At 33.9% G+C, this 18,256-nt stretch overlaps 1 protein-coding gene across 1 annotated transcript in view; it reads left to right on the top strand.

The window, feature by feature from the left end:
- Positions 1 to 4,489: 4,489 nt before the first annotated feature.
- ABCB5 (ATP binding cassette subfamily B member 5) overlaps positions 4,490 to 18,256 on the top strand; it is a 107,972-nt gene continuing 94,205 nt past the window's right edge. The window contains exons 1-6 of the mRNA XM_053218319.1: positions 4,490 to 4,559; positions 6,788 to 6,842; positions 8,448 to 8,598; positions 12,023 to 12,077; positions 17,743 to 17,934; positions 18,020 to 18,191. Of these exons, the coding sequence (XP_053074294.1) occupies positions 4,507 to 4,559; positions 6,788 to 6,842; positions 8,448 to 8,598; positions 12,023 to 12,077; positions 17,743 to 17,934; positions 18,020 to 18,191 (678 nt within the window). The 5' untranslated portion in view covers positions 4,490 to 4,506. The remainder of the gene's footprint in view (positions 4,560 to 6,787; positions 6,843 to 8,447; positions 8,599 to 12,022; positions 12,078 to 17,742; positions 17,935 to 18,019; positions 18,192 to 18,256) is intronic.

Genomic DNA, 18,256 nt, shown 5'->3' with positions numbered 1-18,256 from the left:
TCTTGAAGGAACTATGTAGATGAAATAAGTCAGACAGAGAAAGACAAATATTGTGTGATCTCATATGTGGAATCTAAAAAAATATTAATTGCTTTTCTACCCACTAACAATCAGGAAAGAAAATTAAGAAAACAATTCCATTATAATATTATCATAAAATACTTGGAAATAAACTTAGTCAAGGAAAGAAGACAGAAATGAATGAAAAGGCATTCTATCTTCATAGACTGGAAGACTTATAATATTATTAATATGACTGAAAGTGATCTACAGATCTAAGAGGACTGAAAGTATTACTGAAAGTGATCTACAGATTCATGTAACCCATATGAAAATCCCAATAACATTTTTTTGCATAAATAGGAAAACCCATCCTAAAAATCCTATAGAGTTTTAATAGCAAATAAAAAAACAATCTTTAAAAAGATAGCAAATAGCAAAAATAGCAAATAGCTGAACAATAGCAAAACAGTAGCAAAATGGCAAAGAGCAAAGATAATCTTGAAAATAGCAAAAACAATCTTGAAAAAGAACAAATTTGGAAGAGTCACACTTCCTGATTTCAAAATATATTACACAGCTATAGTAATCAAAAGAATGTAGAACTAGCATAAAGACATATAGACCAATGGAATAAAGCAGCCCCAAAATAAGCTCTCACATATATGATAAAATGATATTCAACAAGGATGTCAAGACCATTCAGTGGAGAAAAACAGTATTTTCAATAAATGGTGCTGGCAAAACTTGATATCTACATATAAAAGAATGAAGCTAGACCCTTTATTTTACAACATGTGGAAATATTAACTCAAAATGGATTAAAGATCTAAATGTAAGTGCTAAAACTACAAACCTTTAGGAAAAAAAAACAGAGAAAAGCTTTATGACATTGGATTTGGTAATAATGTCTTGACTATGATACCAAAGCCCAGGCAATAAAAAGCAAAAATAGATAAATTTAACATCATCAAAATAAAAAACTTTTGTGCATCAAAGGCTACAATTACAAGACTGAAAAGACAACCCACAGAATGGAAGAGAGTATTTGCAAATCCTATAATCTGATAATGATTTAATATCCAGAATACATAAAGAACTACAAGTTAAGTATAAAAAAAAAATGTTTAATGGACAGTGACTTAAATACACATTTCTTCAAAGAAGACATACAAATGGCTAATGAATACATTAAAAGATGCTTAATTTCAGTAGTCATTAGGGAAATGCAAATCAAAACCATAATGAGACCACTTTATACCTGTCAGGATTACTATTATCAATAAACTAGAAAATAAAAGTATTGGTGAAGATACGGAGAAACTGGAACTTTTGTGCTTTGCTGGTAGGAATGTAAAATGGTACAGCTACTGTGAAAAGCAATATGGCAGTTCCTCAAAAAGGTAAACAGAATTGACATATGATCCACTATATCCACTTCAATTCCAAAAGAATTGAAAGAGGGCTCTAATATTCGTATACCAATGTTCATAGTAGCACTGTTCACAGTCACTAATAGGTGGAAACAATCCAAATGTCCATCAACAAATGAATGGGTAAACAAACTGTGGTATATGTACATATATACTATGCCTTAAAAAGGGAAGAAACTTTGGGGCACCTGGCTGGCTCATTCAGTTAAGCGTCCGACTTCGTTTTGGCTCAGGTCATGAGCTCTCAGTTCATGAGATCAAGCCCCATGTTAGGCTCTACAGCTGCAGTGTGGAGCCTGCTTGAGATTCTCTCTCTCCCTCTCTCTCAAAATAAATAAATAAACTTAAAAAAAAAGGAATGAAACATTGATACATGACATATCATGGATGAAACTTGAAAACATGCTGAATGAAATAAGCCTGACACAAAGGGAAAAATATTGGTACCATTCTACTTATCTGAGATGCCTAGAATAGGCAACTTCATAGAGACAGAAAGCAGAATGGTGGTGACTAGGGACTGGAGAAAAGAAAAAGTGGAAAGTTTTTTAATGGGTACAGAGTTTCAGTTTGGCATTATAAAAAATTTCTGTACTGGTGATGCTTGCACATTGTGTATGTATTTAATGCCACCGAATGGTAACTTAAACATGGTTAAAATATCAAGTTTTATGTATATTCTGCCATAATTTAAAAAAATTAATTCTGCATGTCTAGTAAAGCCCCACGTGTTGCAGATGCTACTGGTCTTGGGACCACACTGAGCAGCAAGGACATAGTATAGAGAAAAAAGTGGAGGGGGGCATGTGAGTTCTTCAGGAGAAGGGAACATATGTTTTTAGTTCTATAAACTAGCAGCTGATACATAATGCAATCTTAATACCTTTTTCAAGGAATTTATGAAGGAGTAAGTAAAGAAATACAATCTAATAGGGTAACTAATAATTGTAATATAAGAATGTGTCAGTGGGGCGCCTGGGTGGGTCAGTCGGTTAAGCGTCCGACTTCAGCTCCGGTCACAATCTCGCAGTCCGTGAGTTCGAGCCCCGCGTCAGGCTCCAGGCTGATGACTCAGAGCCTGGAGCCTGCTTCCGATTCTGTGTCTCCCTGTCTCTCTGCCCCTCCCCCGTTCATGCTCTGTCTCTGTCTCAAAAATAAATAAACGTAAAAAAAAATTTTTTTTTAAAAAATAAGAATGTGTCAGTGAACATGATATAGATTTGAGAAAAGCGCAAAAGAAAATTAAAGACACTACATCTTTAAAAAGTATTTCTTTGGCTCAGTGGGGGTGTTTTTGCTCACTTTGTTTCCCGTGTGCAGTATGGCATGAAGAACATTGTGTGCTTTACCTGGAAAGTCACCATTGTCATAATCAGATATTACAGCATGATCAGAAAATAAGCTTAGTAAAGCACAGTTTAAGAGTACAGTTAGGTATTTGCTGAGGAGAGAAACCACACACAATTTTGGTTTAAATGAACAGATCATGTACTCACTGAGGTAAGCCCAAATTGTTTTGATTTCTTTTTATGAATTTGTAAGGTTTTTAGTATAGCTGTTAATTTCTGTAAAATTCAAATGATTGGTAGAGTCTATTTTATTATTTCCCTTACATATATGTCAAATAACTGGAGATAATGTAAAGTCAAGTATGGCAGTTGTAAATATTTCTTATGTGAAATTATGACCATTGATTTATGAAAAAGGAAAAGTATGCCAATGTATTCATACCATGCTTTATTTATCAGCCACTAAAAATTGACTCATTGAGCCTTATTCCTTCATGGAGAAGCTTACTATTAAAAATGGTATTGTTTGTTTGCTTTTTTCAGACACTTGGGTAATATTTCATTAATTAGTAACTCTACTCTACAATTTAAATCCATACTATTTATAATTATATCAATATAGGTAATATGGTATATTTCCTAACAAGTAAGATTCAGTCAAAATATCTCTACATTTGCAATGAAATGAAAATTTATGTACATAATTCCAATCTTAAACAGGCTAAGATTCTGAAGTGTCATCCCAAGGAAGTATACATTATCCTTAATATAATTTTAATGATGAATGGGTTTTCAAAATATTCTAATTTTTTGATAACTGTACATGAGAGAAGCTCTGACTTGCTTATATTTGGTAAATTCGATACCGTATTCCTTCAAACTGGTGGCTACTATGGGTGCCTAGCTGGCTCAGTTGGTTAAGAGGCAGACTTTAGCCCAGGTTATGATCTCACGATTCATGAGTTTGAGCCCTGCATCCGGCTCTGTGCTGACAGCTCAGAGCCTGGAGCCTGCTTTGGCATCTGTGTCTCCTTCTCTGTCTCTGCCCCTACCCTGGCTTGCACACGCTCTCTCTCCCTCCCTCCCATTCTCTCTCTCTCTCTCTCTCTCTCTCTCTGTCTCTCTCTCTCTCAAAGATAAATAAACATTAACAACAAATTTCAAACTGCTGGCTAACAGAAACTGTTGCCTCAACTTTTTAAAAAATGTTTATTTATTTTGAGAGAAAGAGTGCTAGTGGGGGAGGAGCAGAGAGAGAGAGGGAGAGAGAGAATCCCAGGCAAGCTCCATGCAGTCAGCAGAGCCCAACGTGGGGCTCCATCTCATGAAATGTGAGACCGTGACCTGAGCAGAAATCCAGAGTTGGTTGCTTAACTGACTGAGCCATCCAGGTGCTCCCTGTTGCATCAACTTTTTATAGAGAAAACTAAACATGAGATACATTTAAAAGTGTCATGAATTACAATCAAATCAGTGGCAGTGTAGGAATACAATCCAGTGTCCTGAAAAAACATGCATTGTGCACAGGATCTGGCTTTCCTTTTATTTCATTTCTAGAATTTTTATTAGCTTCAAATCTAAGCTGAGAATAAAGCAACAAAACTATAAATTCAATGATAAAATCTGAATAAATGAGCTACCTAACCAGATACTTCAATTAGGGTGCAGAGTGGGATGGCAGGGTGAAACTCAGCATCATACTTTTTCAGAAGCTGTTAGGGATGTAAAGAATGCATGGTCATGATATATTTATTAATATTTCAGAAGAATTAAATTGTGAAAAGATGGAAAATTCTGAAAGAGCTGAAGAGATGCAAGAAAATTATCTGAGAAACGGGTAAGCTTTGTCTAGATTCTACTGAAAGCCTTCTGCAATTTCAGATATGCTTTATCCTTTTCAAAGCTATAGCAGAAATGTTTGTAATTTTTTCCAAAAATAGCAGTGCTATTTTTGTGCTGGAATTCAACATAATCAGTGAATTTCTTGTAGCTTACCAGTACAAGAGAAGAAATACCTGAATATTTTCAATTCTGTTCTCTAGGGATCCTTCAGTCCATGTGGTACATTTAATGCAGGAAAATACTGGATTCTGATTATTTTTTTCACTGAATAGATGTCTGTGTGTTTATGTATGATTGTATGTTAGAAAAATTTCCTATACCTATAATCCATTAATTTACAGATTTAAAATTGAAATAGCTTAAAGTCTATTTGTTTCACTTTTATTATAATAATGGCCTTACATTTAGACGTATAAGCTGTAAAAGTCAAGAGGACCTCTTTTGATAGCTTGTTTCCTTAATGCAGGGCTACAAATAGCCAGAAAGGCAGTTCCCACAATATCTGCTCATGTACTATTTTCTGCTTTAAATTCTGGTAGAAAAGAGACTTTCAAAAGACTACCCAAACCCTCCTTCAGAGGCTTTTCATGAAGGTCAATGAAAGACAGAAATACTTCCCTGAAACAAATTTCAAAACAGAGCTTACTGAGTCTTAGCTAAAACCAGCATTTGTTGGGGGGATGTGGGGAGTTCATGGCTGGCTCAGTCAAGAGGAGCATGCCACTCTTGATCTCAGAGTCATGAGTTTGAACCCCATGTTGGAGGTAGAGATTACTTAAATAATAAAATAAAAAACTTTCAAATCAGCATTTGAGGTAAAGGAAGGGCTTTACAATCTTAAAGCACTTGTTGTCATCTGTGAAACATCTCAGAACAAAATGGCCCAGTATTTAAATGAATTTTTAACCTCAGAGGGAATACAATTAAGTGACTTGACATTTATCAAAGTTGATGGAGCTATGTTACAAAGCTGGAGGGGAGAGTCAGAAGTTCATCCTTCTGTGATGTCTTTTTTTGAAAACTTAATGTTGCCTTCCAGTCTTCCTTTAATGTATAAGAATGTTGTATGTGTATGTGTCTTTAATTGACAGATTTCTGTGAAAGCAATGAATAAAACCTATAGTTTTCATCTGGACTTGAAATGTGAGCTAAGAAAGGAAATTTTCAGTGGGGGACAGAATTCATGTTATACTTATTTAATGCATACTTAATAGTACTTCTTTCATTAAAAGTTTACATTTCCTCTTGTTACAAATCTTAAAAATTCCAATCTACCACCTTATACCCATTAAGATGTATGCTATTAAAAACAATAATTAAAAAACAAAATATAACATAGCAAGTATTGGTGAGGATGTAGAAAATCCTTGTGCATGGTTGATAGGAATATAAAATAGTGCAGCTGCTATGGAAAACAGTATGATGGTTCCTCAAAAAATTAAAAATAATCATGTGATCCAGCAATTTTGATCTTAGTTATTTACCCAAAAGAATTGAAAGTGGGTATTTGAAAAGATACTTGTATACCCATATTCATAGCAGCATTATTCATAGTAGGCAAAGAGTAGAAGCACTCTGAAAGTGTTCATTGACTGATGAGTGGATGGATGGATAAATAAAATATGTTATATACATGCAATGGAATAGTAATCAGCCTTAAAAAGGATAAAAATTCTGACATGTGCTGCAACATAGATAAACATTGAAGGTATTTAACCCTACAGAATAGGGTGAATAAACCCTACAGAAAAGAACAAGATACTATATAGTCCTACTTACATGAGGCACCTAAGGTAGTCAGATTCATAGAGAGAGAAAATAGAATGGTAGTTGCCAGAAGCTAGGGCCAAGAGAGAAGAAGGGGAATTACTGTTTAATGGGTATAGAGTCAGTTTTTCAAGGTAAAAGTTCTGTGGATGGATGGTGGTGATGGGAGCACCATATGAATGTACTTAACCAACCGCAATTAAAAATTTCTATTCCAGAGGTTTGCCTTCAGTTGTTATCCTAACTAATGTAGACATAGCCAGTGACAACTTAGTTTTCCCATTGATTATGATAAAAATCTTGTACTGTATATCCTTAAGCGTGTTTTTAAAATTTCATTGTTGATGCGGATTTGCTATCAAGAATGAGATTTGATAGTTAGGAACAATTTTAATTGGAAAAATCTGCAGTTATATTTACATTGTAACCTTTCCATCTTCAACATTTATTTTCCAGAAAACTACAAGAACTCCCCAAAGTAAGAAAACAAATTGTTGGACCTATTGAGATAGTAAGTGAAATCAGTTAAAAAGTACATATATCATACAATTTTAGGGAATTGTCAGTAGTGCTTAAAATGATTGATAGTTCACATCTATTGTGGGGGGAAGAAGGGGAATTTTATAAGTAATTGCAATATTACCTCTCATAGGAAAAAATATAATTAACCCAACGTTTCCATAATAAGGGATAAGAAAAAAAGCACAATATTTACACAATGATCCCAATTTTGCAAAAAAAAAAAAAAAGTGTGTGCTTGTGTGTGTGATGCATACATTGATAAAAGTCGCTTGGTTATTTTCAAAGTGTATAAATTCTTTTAAATAAAAAATAATTATGTAAATATTTTATAAAACATATACCTAAAAACAGTATGTTAGCATATGTCTTTAGGATTATGTTCAAGGACCATTTTCAGGAATGTGTTCCCAAAACAATTCCTCTACCTACTCTAATCTGTACGTCATTCTGGCTATCAGTGTCATTAGAAATTCACACAAAACAGTACCTGCTTTTTCAAGAGTCAAATTCTAAAAAACCTGGGAAGTAGCAGAACATGACAAACTTTATCAAAGACATAACACAGTGTTATGGAGGAAGGTGGATGAACAGATGCCCTCTTATCATCTGTAGTACCAAGTACAATGCTGTGGCAGTTACTCCATAAATATTAATTAGCTATCATATGAATAAATGGTAATACATTAAATTTTTTCAGTCTCCACTCATAAAATATGTACTAAGTTCCTCTTGCTGTTATACAAATCTAATTTCATTTCAATACCACTATACATTTTATCTTGACCTCTCAGTAAGATAAATAATCCATATTTTCAAGTTTTGTTCATGTTTTTGTTTTGGAATAGCATTGTTGGGATCTGCTATAGAATAGAATATAAAGCATTCAGTATTTGGCTTTCAATGATTTCTTTCTTCTTTTTTTCAGTTATCTTTTTCTTATTCCAAACAGACTTACAAATTATTATTATAAATAAGTTTATAGAATAGATACTGCCCCAGCTAGAAAAAAAATCAAAGGAATTTAAAATAAGAATTAAAAATATAATTTATTATATTTGGTGAACTAATTTTTACCACATGGTTACCGTTCACTGCACTTACTTTTATCATTGCTATGATGTTGATAAACCTAAAGAATTGAAAGTTTGAAGTTCAACTGTCCATAAGCCAAGATATTGTCATTGCAGTGTTTCAAAATATATTAATTTATTTTAGAATCAACCAAATGGAAGGAAGTTTCTGATTCATACCCACATCTATCTGACCTGTGTCACAGATGCATAATTTGTACAGATTTTGCTACTTTATTTTTTTAATTTTTAAAAAATCTTTTAAATGTTTATTTTAGAGATAGACAGAGCTACTTTATAGCAACTTCTTCCACAACCAGCAACAACTTCTTCAAAATACATTGTAAATCGCTAATATCAGGGATCCTTTTTTTAATTTTATATATAAAATACTTTTCCATGATTTCATACATTTATTGAGTCTCTTAATTTATGAAATAACAGTTACTTGATGGCAAAAACTGTAGGTTGGTTTTATTTTTGTTTTTTACAGCTGTAATGCTACTATGTTTTGTTTTCCTCAGTTTCGCTTTGCTGACAGACTGGACATCACACTCATGATCCTGGGATTACTGGCATCACTGGTAAACGGAGCCTGCCTTCCTGTAATGTCACTGATTTTAGGAGAAATGAGTGATAACCTTATTAGTGGATGTCTAGTCAAAACCAATACAAGTGAGCACAGTATTTACTTTTCTATGTTTCTGGGGACTCAAAAGCATTAAATAAAACAAACAGAGAGCTCATAATACAGATTTGTATATTGTCAAACAATATCTATATGATATGTATATAAGTCCTTTATTCTTCCATATTGCCAGGGAGTAAAGAACCAAAGTCTGTATTAGTATTTGTCAAAGAAACAGAACCAAAAGGATGTGAGTGCATGTGTATATATTTATAGAGAGAAAGAGAAAGAAATTTTTGTTAAGGAATTGGCTCATGCCATTATGGAAGCTGATATATACAAAATCTGCCAGGTGGGCCAGCAGGCTGAAGTCCCAGAAGAGAACCATTGTTGCAGTTCAAGTCCAAAACCATTTCCGTTCATAGTATATAAAAATCATCTGAGGGGCACCTGGGTGGTTCAGTTGGTTGAGCGCCCAACTCTGGATTTCGGCTTAGGCCATGATCCCAGGGTCATGGGATCGAGCCCCAAGTCAGGCTTTGTGCTGAGCGTGGAGCCTGCTTGAGATTCTCTGTCTCTATCCCTCTGCCCCTCTCCCTCACTTGCTTTCTCTCTCAAAAAAAAAAAAATCATCTGAGACTGAGTGTACCTCAACTTGTCTCTCCAGGAAATTAAATAATTTCCTATCAAAAGTGATCATCGTATCGTGATTTAATCAAAGGCTTGAGCCATTTCAGGGCACTTATTTATAATACACACTTTATTATTTTTTTAATGTTTATTTATTTTCGAGAGAGAGAGAGAGAGGAGAGAGAGCATGAGCAGGCGACAGGCAGAAAGAGCCAGAGACATGGAATCTGAAGCAAGCTCCAGGCTCTGAGCTGTCAGCACAGAGCCTGACAGGGGGCTCAAACTCACCAGCCATGAAATCATGACCTCAGGTGAAGTCAGACACTTAACTGACTGAGCCACCCAGGAACCCCCATAATACACACTTTAAAAAGAAGAAATCAAAAGCGACAAAATCTCTCAGATAACTGCTTCGAGTTTCATTAATAGTATATAGACATGCATGGGATTGTAGAACATAATGCAGCAAGGAAGCCAAAATGAGCATGCAGAAAATTACGGTACTAGAGACAAATACCCTGAATAAAGATAGGAGGGAAATCTAATAATCAGGCATAGGGGAAAAGGTGTTTTTATATTTCCCATAGTTATAGATGTCTTTCATGTATCATTACCTTTGTAGTATCCTATTTCAGGGTCGTGTTCTTCAAGGTAACATTCTTTAGAGGTAAATCCAGTAATTTTATGCACTGACATAGTATCCATAGCCTTTTTTTTTATCTGAAGGATATTAAAAATATTAGTAATTCCCTGATTTTATGTTTTCCACAAATTATACAATAAAAAGCATCCTTGTAGCTGTTTATTATAACTGAGATAAATGTGTCATTAAAACTTGGACTGTCTTTTAGACATAAGCCTTGCTTTATATGCTGTACTCCCCCTCTCTGTCCTATTTAAATTTAAATACTAACATATATCCTCTTGTTTTCCACCTAAAGGCTAATCTTTTAAGTGTCCTAGTCTTGTTTGAGCAGGATAAAGCCATTGCTTCCACTTCTTTGTCTTTTCATGTGATGATCTCCTGTCTACACAATTAATTTTTAGTATTTTAATGATAGAAGCTAAATTAAGGATGCTATTCTGTTTGTTAAACAAATGAAGCCACCAATTCACTGAGTAAATATTTATTGACTGCCAACTGTGTCTCTCTCCAAATGAATGAGTGAAGGAAAGAAGGAGGGAAGGAACAATCTAGCAACCTAAGCCAATATGCTTAGGAATATTCATTTTGTTAGAGCTACTCTATAATTGATTCTCTTACCAGCTTTAGACAGGATGGGCAGAACATAACTACTGATATTGCTTTGAATTTTGACTTTTGATTTTGGTTAGGCCTTCTCCAGGTTTTTTAAATTTCATTGTGTTGTTTGTCAAATGTGGTGAACATTTACCAAACCATACCAAAAGAGGTTTGGTAAAGGTTTAGATAAATACATGGATACTATTGGTACAACATATTATTAAAGAGAAGTGAGGACATTAAATTATATACCTTCAACTTAACATTGATTTTCTGGAGAAATGTAGAAGAGGATTATTTGCTCCAACAAATGAAAATATGAATAATAACTGTCACTGATCAAGGCCCATTTTTGTGCCAGCACTTAACTTTTGCACATGCTACCTCTATTACTATAATCTCCAAAATGAGAATATGCCATTTTTATGTGATTTTAGGTACCATTTTTACAAACAATGTTTATTCTCTTAATTAGCTCAGTTAATTTCATTAAAACTTTCCACTAGAGTTTAGTACTTCTGTATTAATTCTTATATGTGGAATAAATTGCTTTAAAATGTTTTCTTACCATAATTCCATAAATGGAATAAGGAAAAGATTATTGTTCGCATATAAAGATCATAGACATTATCATATGTGATGATGGTGCAGTTATGTAAAAGATGAACAGATGAGATGTCTAGAATTCATTTCAAATGTTTATTGAAAAAGTTTTAAGAAAGAAAATTATGATAGTGGATAGTGGATAATGACCACTGTTTTGTGCTGTTTGTGAAATCACAACCTTGATATAATAATTAATGTATGGTGTATTTTTTACCAGAAGATGTATAGAAAAGTGTACATGTAGAGGCGCCTGGGTGGCTCAATATTTTGGGCATCTGACTTTTGATTTCGGCTCAGGTCATGATTTCATGGTCATGGAATCGAGCCCTATGTTGTGAATCCCGTGGGATTCTCTCACTGTCCCTCCTCTGCTCATTTTCCCTTCTCTCTCTCTCTCTCTCTCTCTCTCTCTCTCTCTCTCTCTCAAATAAATAAACTTTAAAAAAACTCTTAGAAGAGTTTACATATAAAATTTATAATCCAAAGATTATTTTAAATACTGTTTTATTATGTTGCTATCCTTGTTTCACCCAACATATTTCAATGAGCTTCACTTAAATTTTTACCATGACTGTTACTTCTAGAATTTTTCACATGTGTTCCTGCTTTTCTTGGACTTTCTAAATTATTCCCTGGGATATCTCAAACTGAATTCTAAATGCATAATCTCAGCAGGAAAGGTGAATTCTATTACTATTACTTACACAACTTTTGTCTGGAATCAGAGATGTCCTAAAGAATTTTTTCCAGATATGAGATACATAGTTAATATTTCCTTATCATTTTTCACATTGCATGAGTTCTTTTTGAGAGGAGCAATAATGGTTTCAAACTTTAGGTTAAAGAATAGAAAGTTAAGATGATCATAAACCGTAAGATATTAAGTCCCATTTTCTTGAGAATGCATTATATTTCATTTGGAGGGCTATGTATGAAACAGTGTGGCCAATTATAAATTAATTGCCTTCATAATTTAAAAAACTGTGTTACAGCAAATCACCAGAATTGTACTCAGTCTCAAGAGAAGCTGAATGAAGATATTACTGTGTAAGTAATGTTAATGTGTTACTGTGTAAGTAATGTAAAATACCAGTATCATGTTTATTGCACGCTGCTTTATTCAGTACTTACAAGAAAAAAAACTAAGGTTTCATCATTAATATTACATATAAGTGATTAAAGCAAATGTGTCCTTTTCTTTTTTTTTTTTAATATTTATTTATTTTTGAAAGAGAGAGAGAGACAGACTGTGCGTGAGGGAGGGGTAGGGAGAGAGGGAGACACAGAATCCGAAGCAGGCTCCAGGCTCCGTGCCATCAGCAGAGAGCCCGATGCAGGGCTTGAACCCACAAACCACGATATCATGACCTGAGCCTAAGTCAGACGCTCAACAAACTGAACCACCCAGGCACACCCCATAAATGTGTCCTTTTCTTTCATTGGATATACAAAATAGAGTTATTATATAATTTTTCTTCTATTTGAAAGTCACTAAGTTCATAAGCCTTAAATTGTATTTGACAGAATTGTCATCAGTAGAAAATTCATTTTCATATTTGTATTTTTAGACCAATTTTGCCTTCTAGAACTGAAGGTACATATCCTAAAGACTAAAGAACTTATTTTTTTCTTTTTTTCAAATTACTTTCCTTACAAATCTTAGAGAAAAATGCTACTTCTGTAAACTTTAAACACCAAAAAGTCATGTGCAACAAATACTAAAAATAGTAAAATAATTGTTTAAATGTTTATTTATTTTGAGAGGGAGAAAGAGAGAGAGTGTAAGTGGGGGAGGGCAGAGAGAGAGAGAGAGAGAGAGAGAGAAAGAGAGAGAATCCCAAGCAGGCTCCATGCTGTCAACACAGAGCCCAACGCAGGACTTGAACTCACGAACCATGAGATCATGACCTGAGCCAAAATCAGGAGTATGACACTTAATCAGCTGAGCCACCCAGCTGCTCAAATAATGAAATAATTTCAAAAACAATAACAGTAAAGTTTCATTGACTAATTTTGGAGACTAATTATTGAGACTATTATGGTGATGTTGTATTCAAACTAAAAATTGTAAAGTCTGAAGTAAATAATTTATAAGGGCATTCAGTTTTTGTGTTTTATATATTAAATGGTATCATTTCCTCTGTTATGTGTTGAGTTTGTTAAAGCGAAGCTGTTTATTGAGTATATTCAATGGACTTAGTAGTGTCTCACTAAAATTGTGAGAGTTTTTACTACAGACCTAAGTGATCCCTCATTTTACTCCCAAAAGTGAATCCTACATGTTGCACAACCCAAGGGACACCTATCACATTGCAGTGAAACTCTCTGGGCCATAATCCTTGACCTGCCCTGTCCAATATGTTAGCCACAGCTACATATGCCTATTTGAATTTGAATTAATTAAAATTGAATAAAATTACATGTTTAGTTCCTCATTTTCAGTCACAGTTCAAGTGTTCAGTAGCCACATTTGGCTGGTGTCATCTTGTCTATCACAGATATGGAATATTTTCCTTGACACAATAAGTTGTATTGGACAGCATGCAGTGTAAATGGCACCCCCTCCAGTTGTACTTTGCTGCAGCGTGAACTCTCTTTGAATGTTGATTCTGTTTTTTAGCAACTCTTACATAAAATTTCTTTATAGTGGGTCTTTTGAAAATTCCTTGTTGAGATCCAGTGTATTGCCTTTTACTGAATTCTATTCTTACAGTATTAAACTGAGGTTCTGATGTATAATGATGAGGTTTGAGCTTTTTACAAAGAATTTTGGAAAATAGTAGCATCCATTTAAAGAACAGATAATAAAAGGGACAATAAAATGAAGAGATATGTCTGCATACAGTTATTAAAAGATTTTGAAATTTACAAAGAAACATTCTTAACATTTTTGATCTGTTGTATTTGTTATGCTATTGGTCATATGGTAAGTTTATGTTTATCTTTTAAAGAAACTGCCAAACCATTTTCCAAACTGGCTACACCATTTTGCTTTTTCACCAACAATGTATATGGATTCCAATTTCTCCACATCCTTGTCAATATTTGTTTATTGTCTGTCTTTTTTATTATAGCCTTGGTAATAGGTGTCAAGTGGTATCATATTGTGGCTTTAACTTGCATTTCTCTAGTGACTAATAATGAGAAGTTTTTTTCAATACATTTTAAGCATTCATATATTTTCTTTGGTTAAATGTTCAAATATTTAGACTATTTTTAATTGTGCCTTTTCTTATTATTGAATTATGAGTGTTCTATTTTATAAGTTCTGGGATACAAGTTTTTTGTCATATGTATGATTGGCAAGTTTTTTCTTCCAGTTTATGGCTAGCCTTTTCATTTTATTAAAGGTTTCTTTTGAAACACAAAAATTTTAAGTTTTGATGATGAGGTACAATTTATCAAGTTTTTTTCTTTTATCGATTGTGCCTTTGGATTTGAGAATTCTTTGCCTAACCCAAGATCTTGAAGATATTCTCCTACGTTTTCTTCTAGGACTTTGAATATTTTAGCTTTTATACTTAGGTCTATGGTCCATTTTCAGTTTATTTTTGTGACTGTTATGAGGTAAGATTCTAACTTTTCTGCATGTGACTATATCCATTTGTCCCAAGCACTAAGTCCTTGAAAAACTTATCTATTCTCCTTTTTCAATTTCCTTGGCACCTTTGCTAAAAATCAGCTGTCCAAATGTAAAGGTTTCTGTTCTGTCAGTTTTGTTGCGTTTATTGATATGTTTGTTCTTATACTAGTATCACACTGTTTTGATTAGTATAGTTTTAGAGAATGAATGGATAAATAAACAAACAAACAAACAAATAAATAAAATCAGGAAATGTAAGTCCTCCAACTTTGTTCCTTTTAAAAATCATTTTGGCTCTTCTGAGTTCTCTTCATTTCTACATACATTTTAGGATCATCTTGCCAATTTCTGCCAAATAGCCTACTGGGATTTTTGAGAGGGATTGCATTGATCAGTTGGATTGCATACATCAGTTTGGGGATATTGTCACCTTGAAAACATTTTTGAGTCTTCTAATCCATGAACATGGATTACCTCTCAATTTTTTTAGATCTTTAATTTTTCCAAACAATGTTTTATAATTTCCAGTGTGCAGATCTTGCATTTCTTCTTCTCATTTGTTTTTACAACCCATTTTTACTTATAATATTATAAACATTTTCCCCACAACAGTAAAAAAATTCAGTAAGGTGATTTTCATTAAACCTCTTGTGTTTTATGCTGTCCTTATAAAGCCTCTCTTATTAGAAAACATCCAGTTCTGTTTATTTGCAATATTTTTGTTTTATTAAAGTCACGAATACTGAATTAGAAATATTAAACTGTTGTTCCTAGGTCAAACACAGGGTTAATTAAGTTCCTGTGAGCCTCTGGTCACAACATTTTCATCAGTCAACACATAACCTCATTTTGTGCGTATTAACGTTTAAAGACATCTTATCTAATATATATTGTTGACTCATTAACATTGAACTGATAGTCAATAGCACTATAACTCATGCCTACACAACACTTATCTAACACATATATTTTCTCCATAGGACTCACCACAGCCTTCTCACACTTAGAAACACTAGATAGCCCTTCAGCATGCTGCTTAAGAGTCATTTTAAATAGTGAAATCATCAAGAAAAAAATAGAAAAATTAGAAAAACGTGGTACTACATATGTCACAAAAAATGACACTTGTTTACAATGTGAGAACTAAAACAAGCAGGCAGAGTGTTGCCTTGTTCAACTTCAGCTGGGATCATCTTTGTTGAGCAACTCAAATTTTTTGGCACTCTATGCATGTCAATGAGTAACAATGAAAACATCTGAGTATTCATTTCAGGGTTAAAAATAAGCCTTAGTGAGCACACAGATTTGCCAACACAGAATCTGGGAATAATGGGGATCAGTTGAATGTTTCTCTCTGTTTTCCTGAGTACTTCACTTTCTTGGCTTTCCACCTACCTCCTTGACCACTCCTCAGCTTTCTTTGCAGGCTTTTTCTCTTCACCCCAAACTACCATGTTTGGAGAGTACCTGAGCTCATTCCTTGGTCCTCTTATCTTTTTTATCTGCATTTAACTCACTCACACACACACACACACTCTCTCCCTCTGTGGGTGGTCTCAGTCAATCCTTTAATTACCACTTGCAAGCTGATGCCTTTCAAATTTACATCTCTAGCCTAGACCCTGTTCCAAGTACTCCTAACTCTCATTTTCAGCTTCTTACTTGATCTCCACTTTGATGTTTACTAAGCATCTCAGTCTTAAAATATCTAAATCAAAACCCTTGATATCTCCTACAGATCTGTTCCATTCCCAGCCATCAATGGCTGTACATGGCACACCTTTCACCCAGTTGCTCAAATCAAAATCTAAGTAGTTATCCTTAATTTCTCCCCTTCCTACATTCCTCGCATCCAATACATTGGCAATTCCAGTTTGTTATATTTCAAAAATGTAACTAGAATCTTTCCACTTCTTTATACTTAAGCTGCATCTTTATTCAAGGCCCTATCCTTCTCACGTTGGCCATTGCAATATCCTCCTAACTAAACTGCCTGCTTCCATTGCTTTCATTTCCATTCATTCTCCATAGAGGGGCCAGCTGATCTTTTTAAAAGTTGAACTGATAAGGTCATCCCATGCTTAGATCTCCAATGGTCTACTTCTTCTCTTAAAATAAAATCTGTGCAATGCACCGTGGTCACCCTACAATATTTGCTAAATTCTCTGGCCTAATCATTTCATACCACTTTGGAGTTCTTTTGTTCCTGGAACATGCTAAGCTTTTTTTCTGCCTCAGACCTTATTCTTCTTCTTTTCCCTAGAATACACTCTTCTTGCTATTTTTATGTGTGGCTCCATTTTACCTTTTGTATCCCAGCTCTAATATCACTTCCTCAAAAAATGTTTTCTTAACCACTCTATTTGTACCAGCTCTCCCGACTCACCTTTACCCATTGGTTAGTCTGTGACTTATCACCCTGTTTATTTCCCTCATAGAACCACCTGAAATTATTTTTCTATATGTATTGTCTGTCTCCTCCCACCAGAATGTAAATTTTTCATGAATAAGGCCTTATCATCTTGCTCATGACTATATCTCTAAAACCTCACAGATAGAAGGTACCCAGTATACATTTTTTAAATGACTGTATTTATCTGGTCTACTGTTAGATTGTTTTCAGCTTTTCTTTATTGTTGTTAATGCTAACATGACCATCCATCTAGATTAATCTTTTTTATATATTTCCTTATGGTAAATTCCTAAAGTTGAATTTTATATTTAATAGTATATATACATATATATATTAAATATTTTATACACTGTTTTTGACTACTTTCATTTCTTTATCTACCTGTTCCACATACAGCTATCTTAATTATGTCAATGTAACTTTTCAAATGAAAATTTTAAAAATTACTGAAAGAATATATAAATAACAAATGTTTTAAAATACTAATTTCTACTAGTAATGTAAGAGAGACATATTCTAGACTAGGGAAACCTAAATTTTTATATTCAGTGTATTTTATTTATTCTTATGGAGGTTTATTTTTAGTTATTTTATAGGCTAAAGCACAAATTCTCTCAATCAAATATTATGGTAGATTTCTTTTGTTGTTGTTGTTGATAACAAAGGGAAAAAACTGCACTTGAGTCTCACTAATGTTTCCAATAATCTTTTTTCAGGTTGACCCTATATTATATTGGAATTGGAGTTACTGCCTTGGTTTTTGGCTACATGCAGATTTCCTTTTGGGTTATGACTGCAGCACGACAAACCAAAAGAATTCGAAAACAGTTTTTCCATTCAATTTTGGCACAGGATATCAGCTGGTTTGATGGTTGTGACATTGGTGAACTTAACACTCGTATGACTGAGTAAGAGGATGGATTTGTAGTATATCAACTTTGTTTCCATATATGATATATCAATGACTTAAATGCATTTATTTATTTGTTTCAGTGACATCAACAAAATCAATGATGGTATTGGAGACAAGATTGCTCTGTTGTTTCAAAACATGTCTACTTTTTCTATTGGCCTGGCGATTGGTTTGGTCAAGGGCTGGAAACTCACCCTGGTGACTCTCTCCACCTCACCTCTTATAATTGCTTCAGCAGCCATGTTTTCTAGGGTAGGCAAGATGGCTAATGCAGTGTTGACTGGAAGCAAGAATATGAACTAGGTTTTTTATCAAGT

Source organism: Acinonyx jubatus, chromosome A2, assembly GCF_027475565.1.
Source record: "Acinonyx jubatus isolate Ajub_Pintada_27869175 chromosome A2, VMU_Ajub_asm_v1.0, whole genome shotgun sequence".
NCBI classification, from domain to species: domain Eukaryota; kingdom Metazoa; phylum Chordata; class Mammalia; order Carnivora; family Felidae; genus Acinonyx; species Acinonyx jubatus.
The sequence above is the reverse complement of the archived record's forward strand: the minus strand, read 5'-3'. Positions and strand labels throughout refer to the sequence as shown.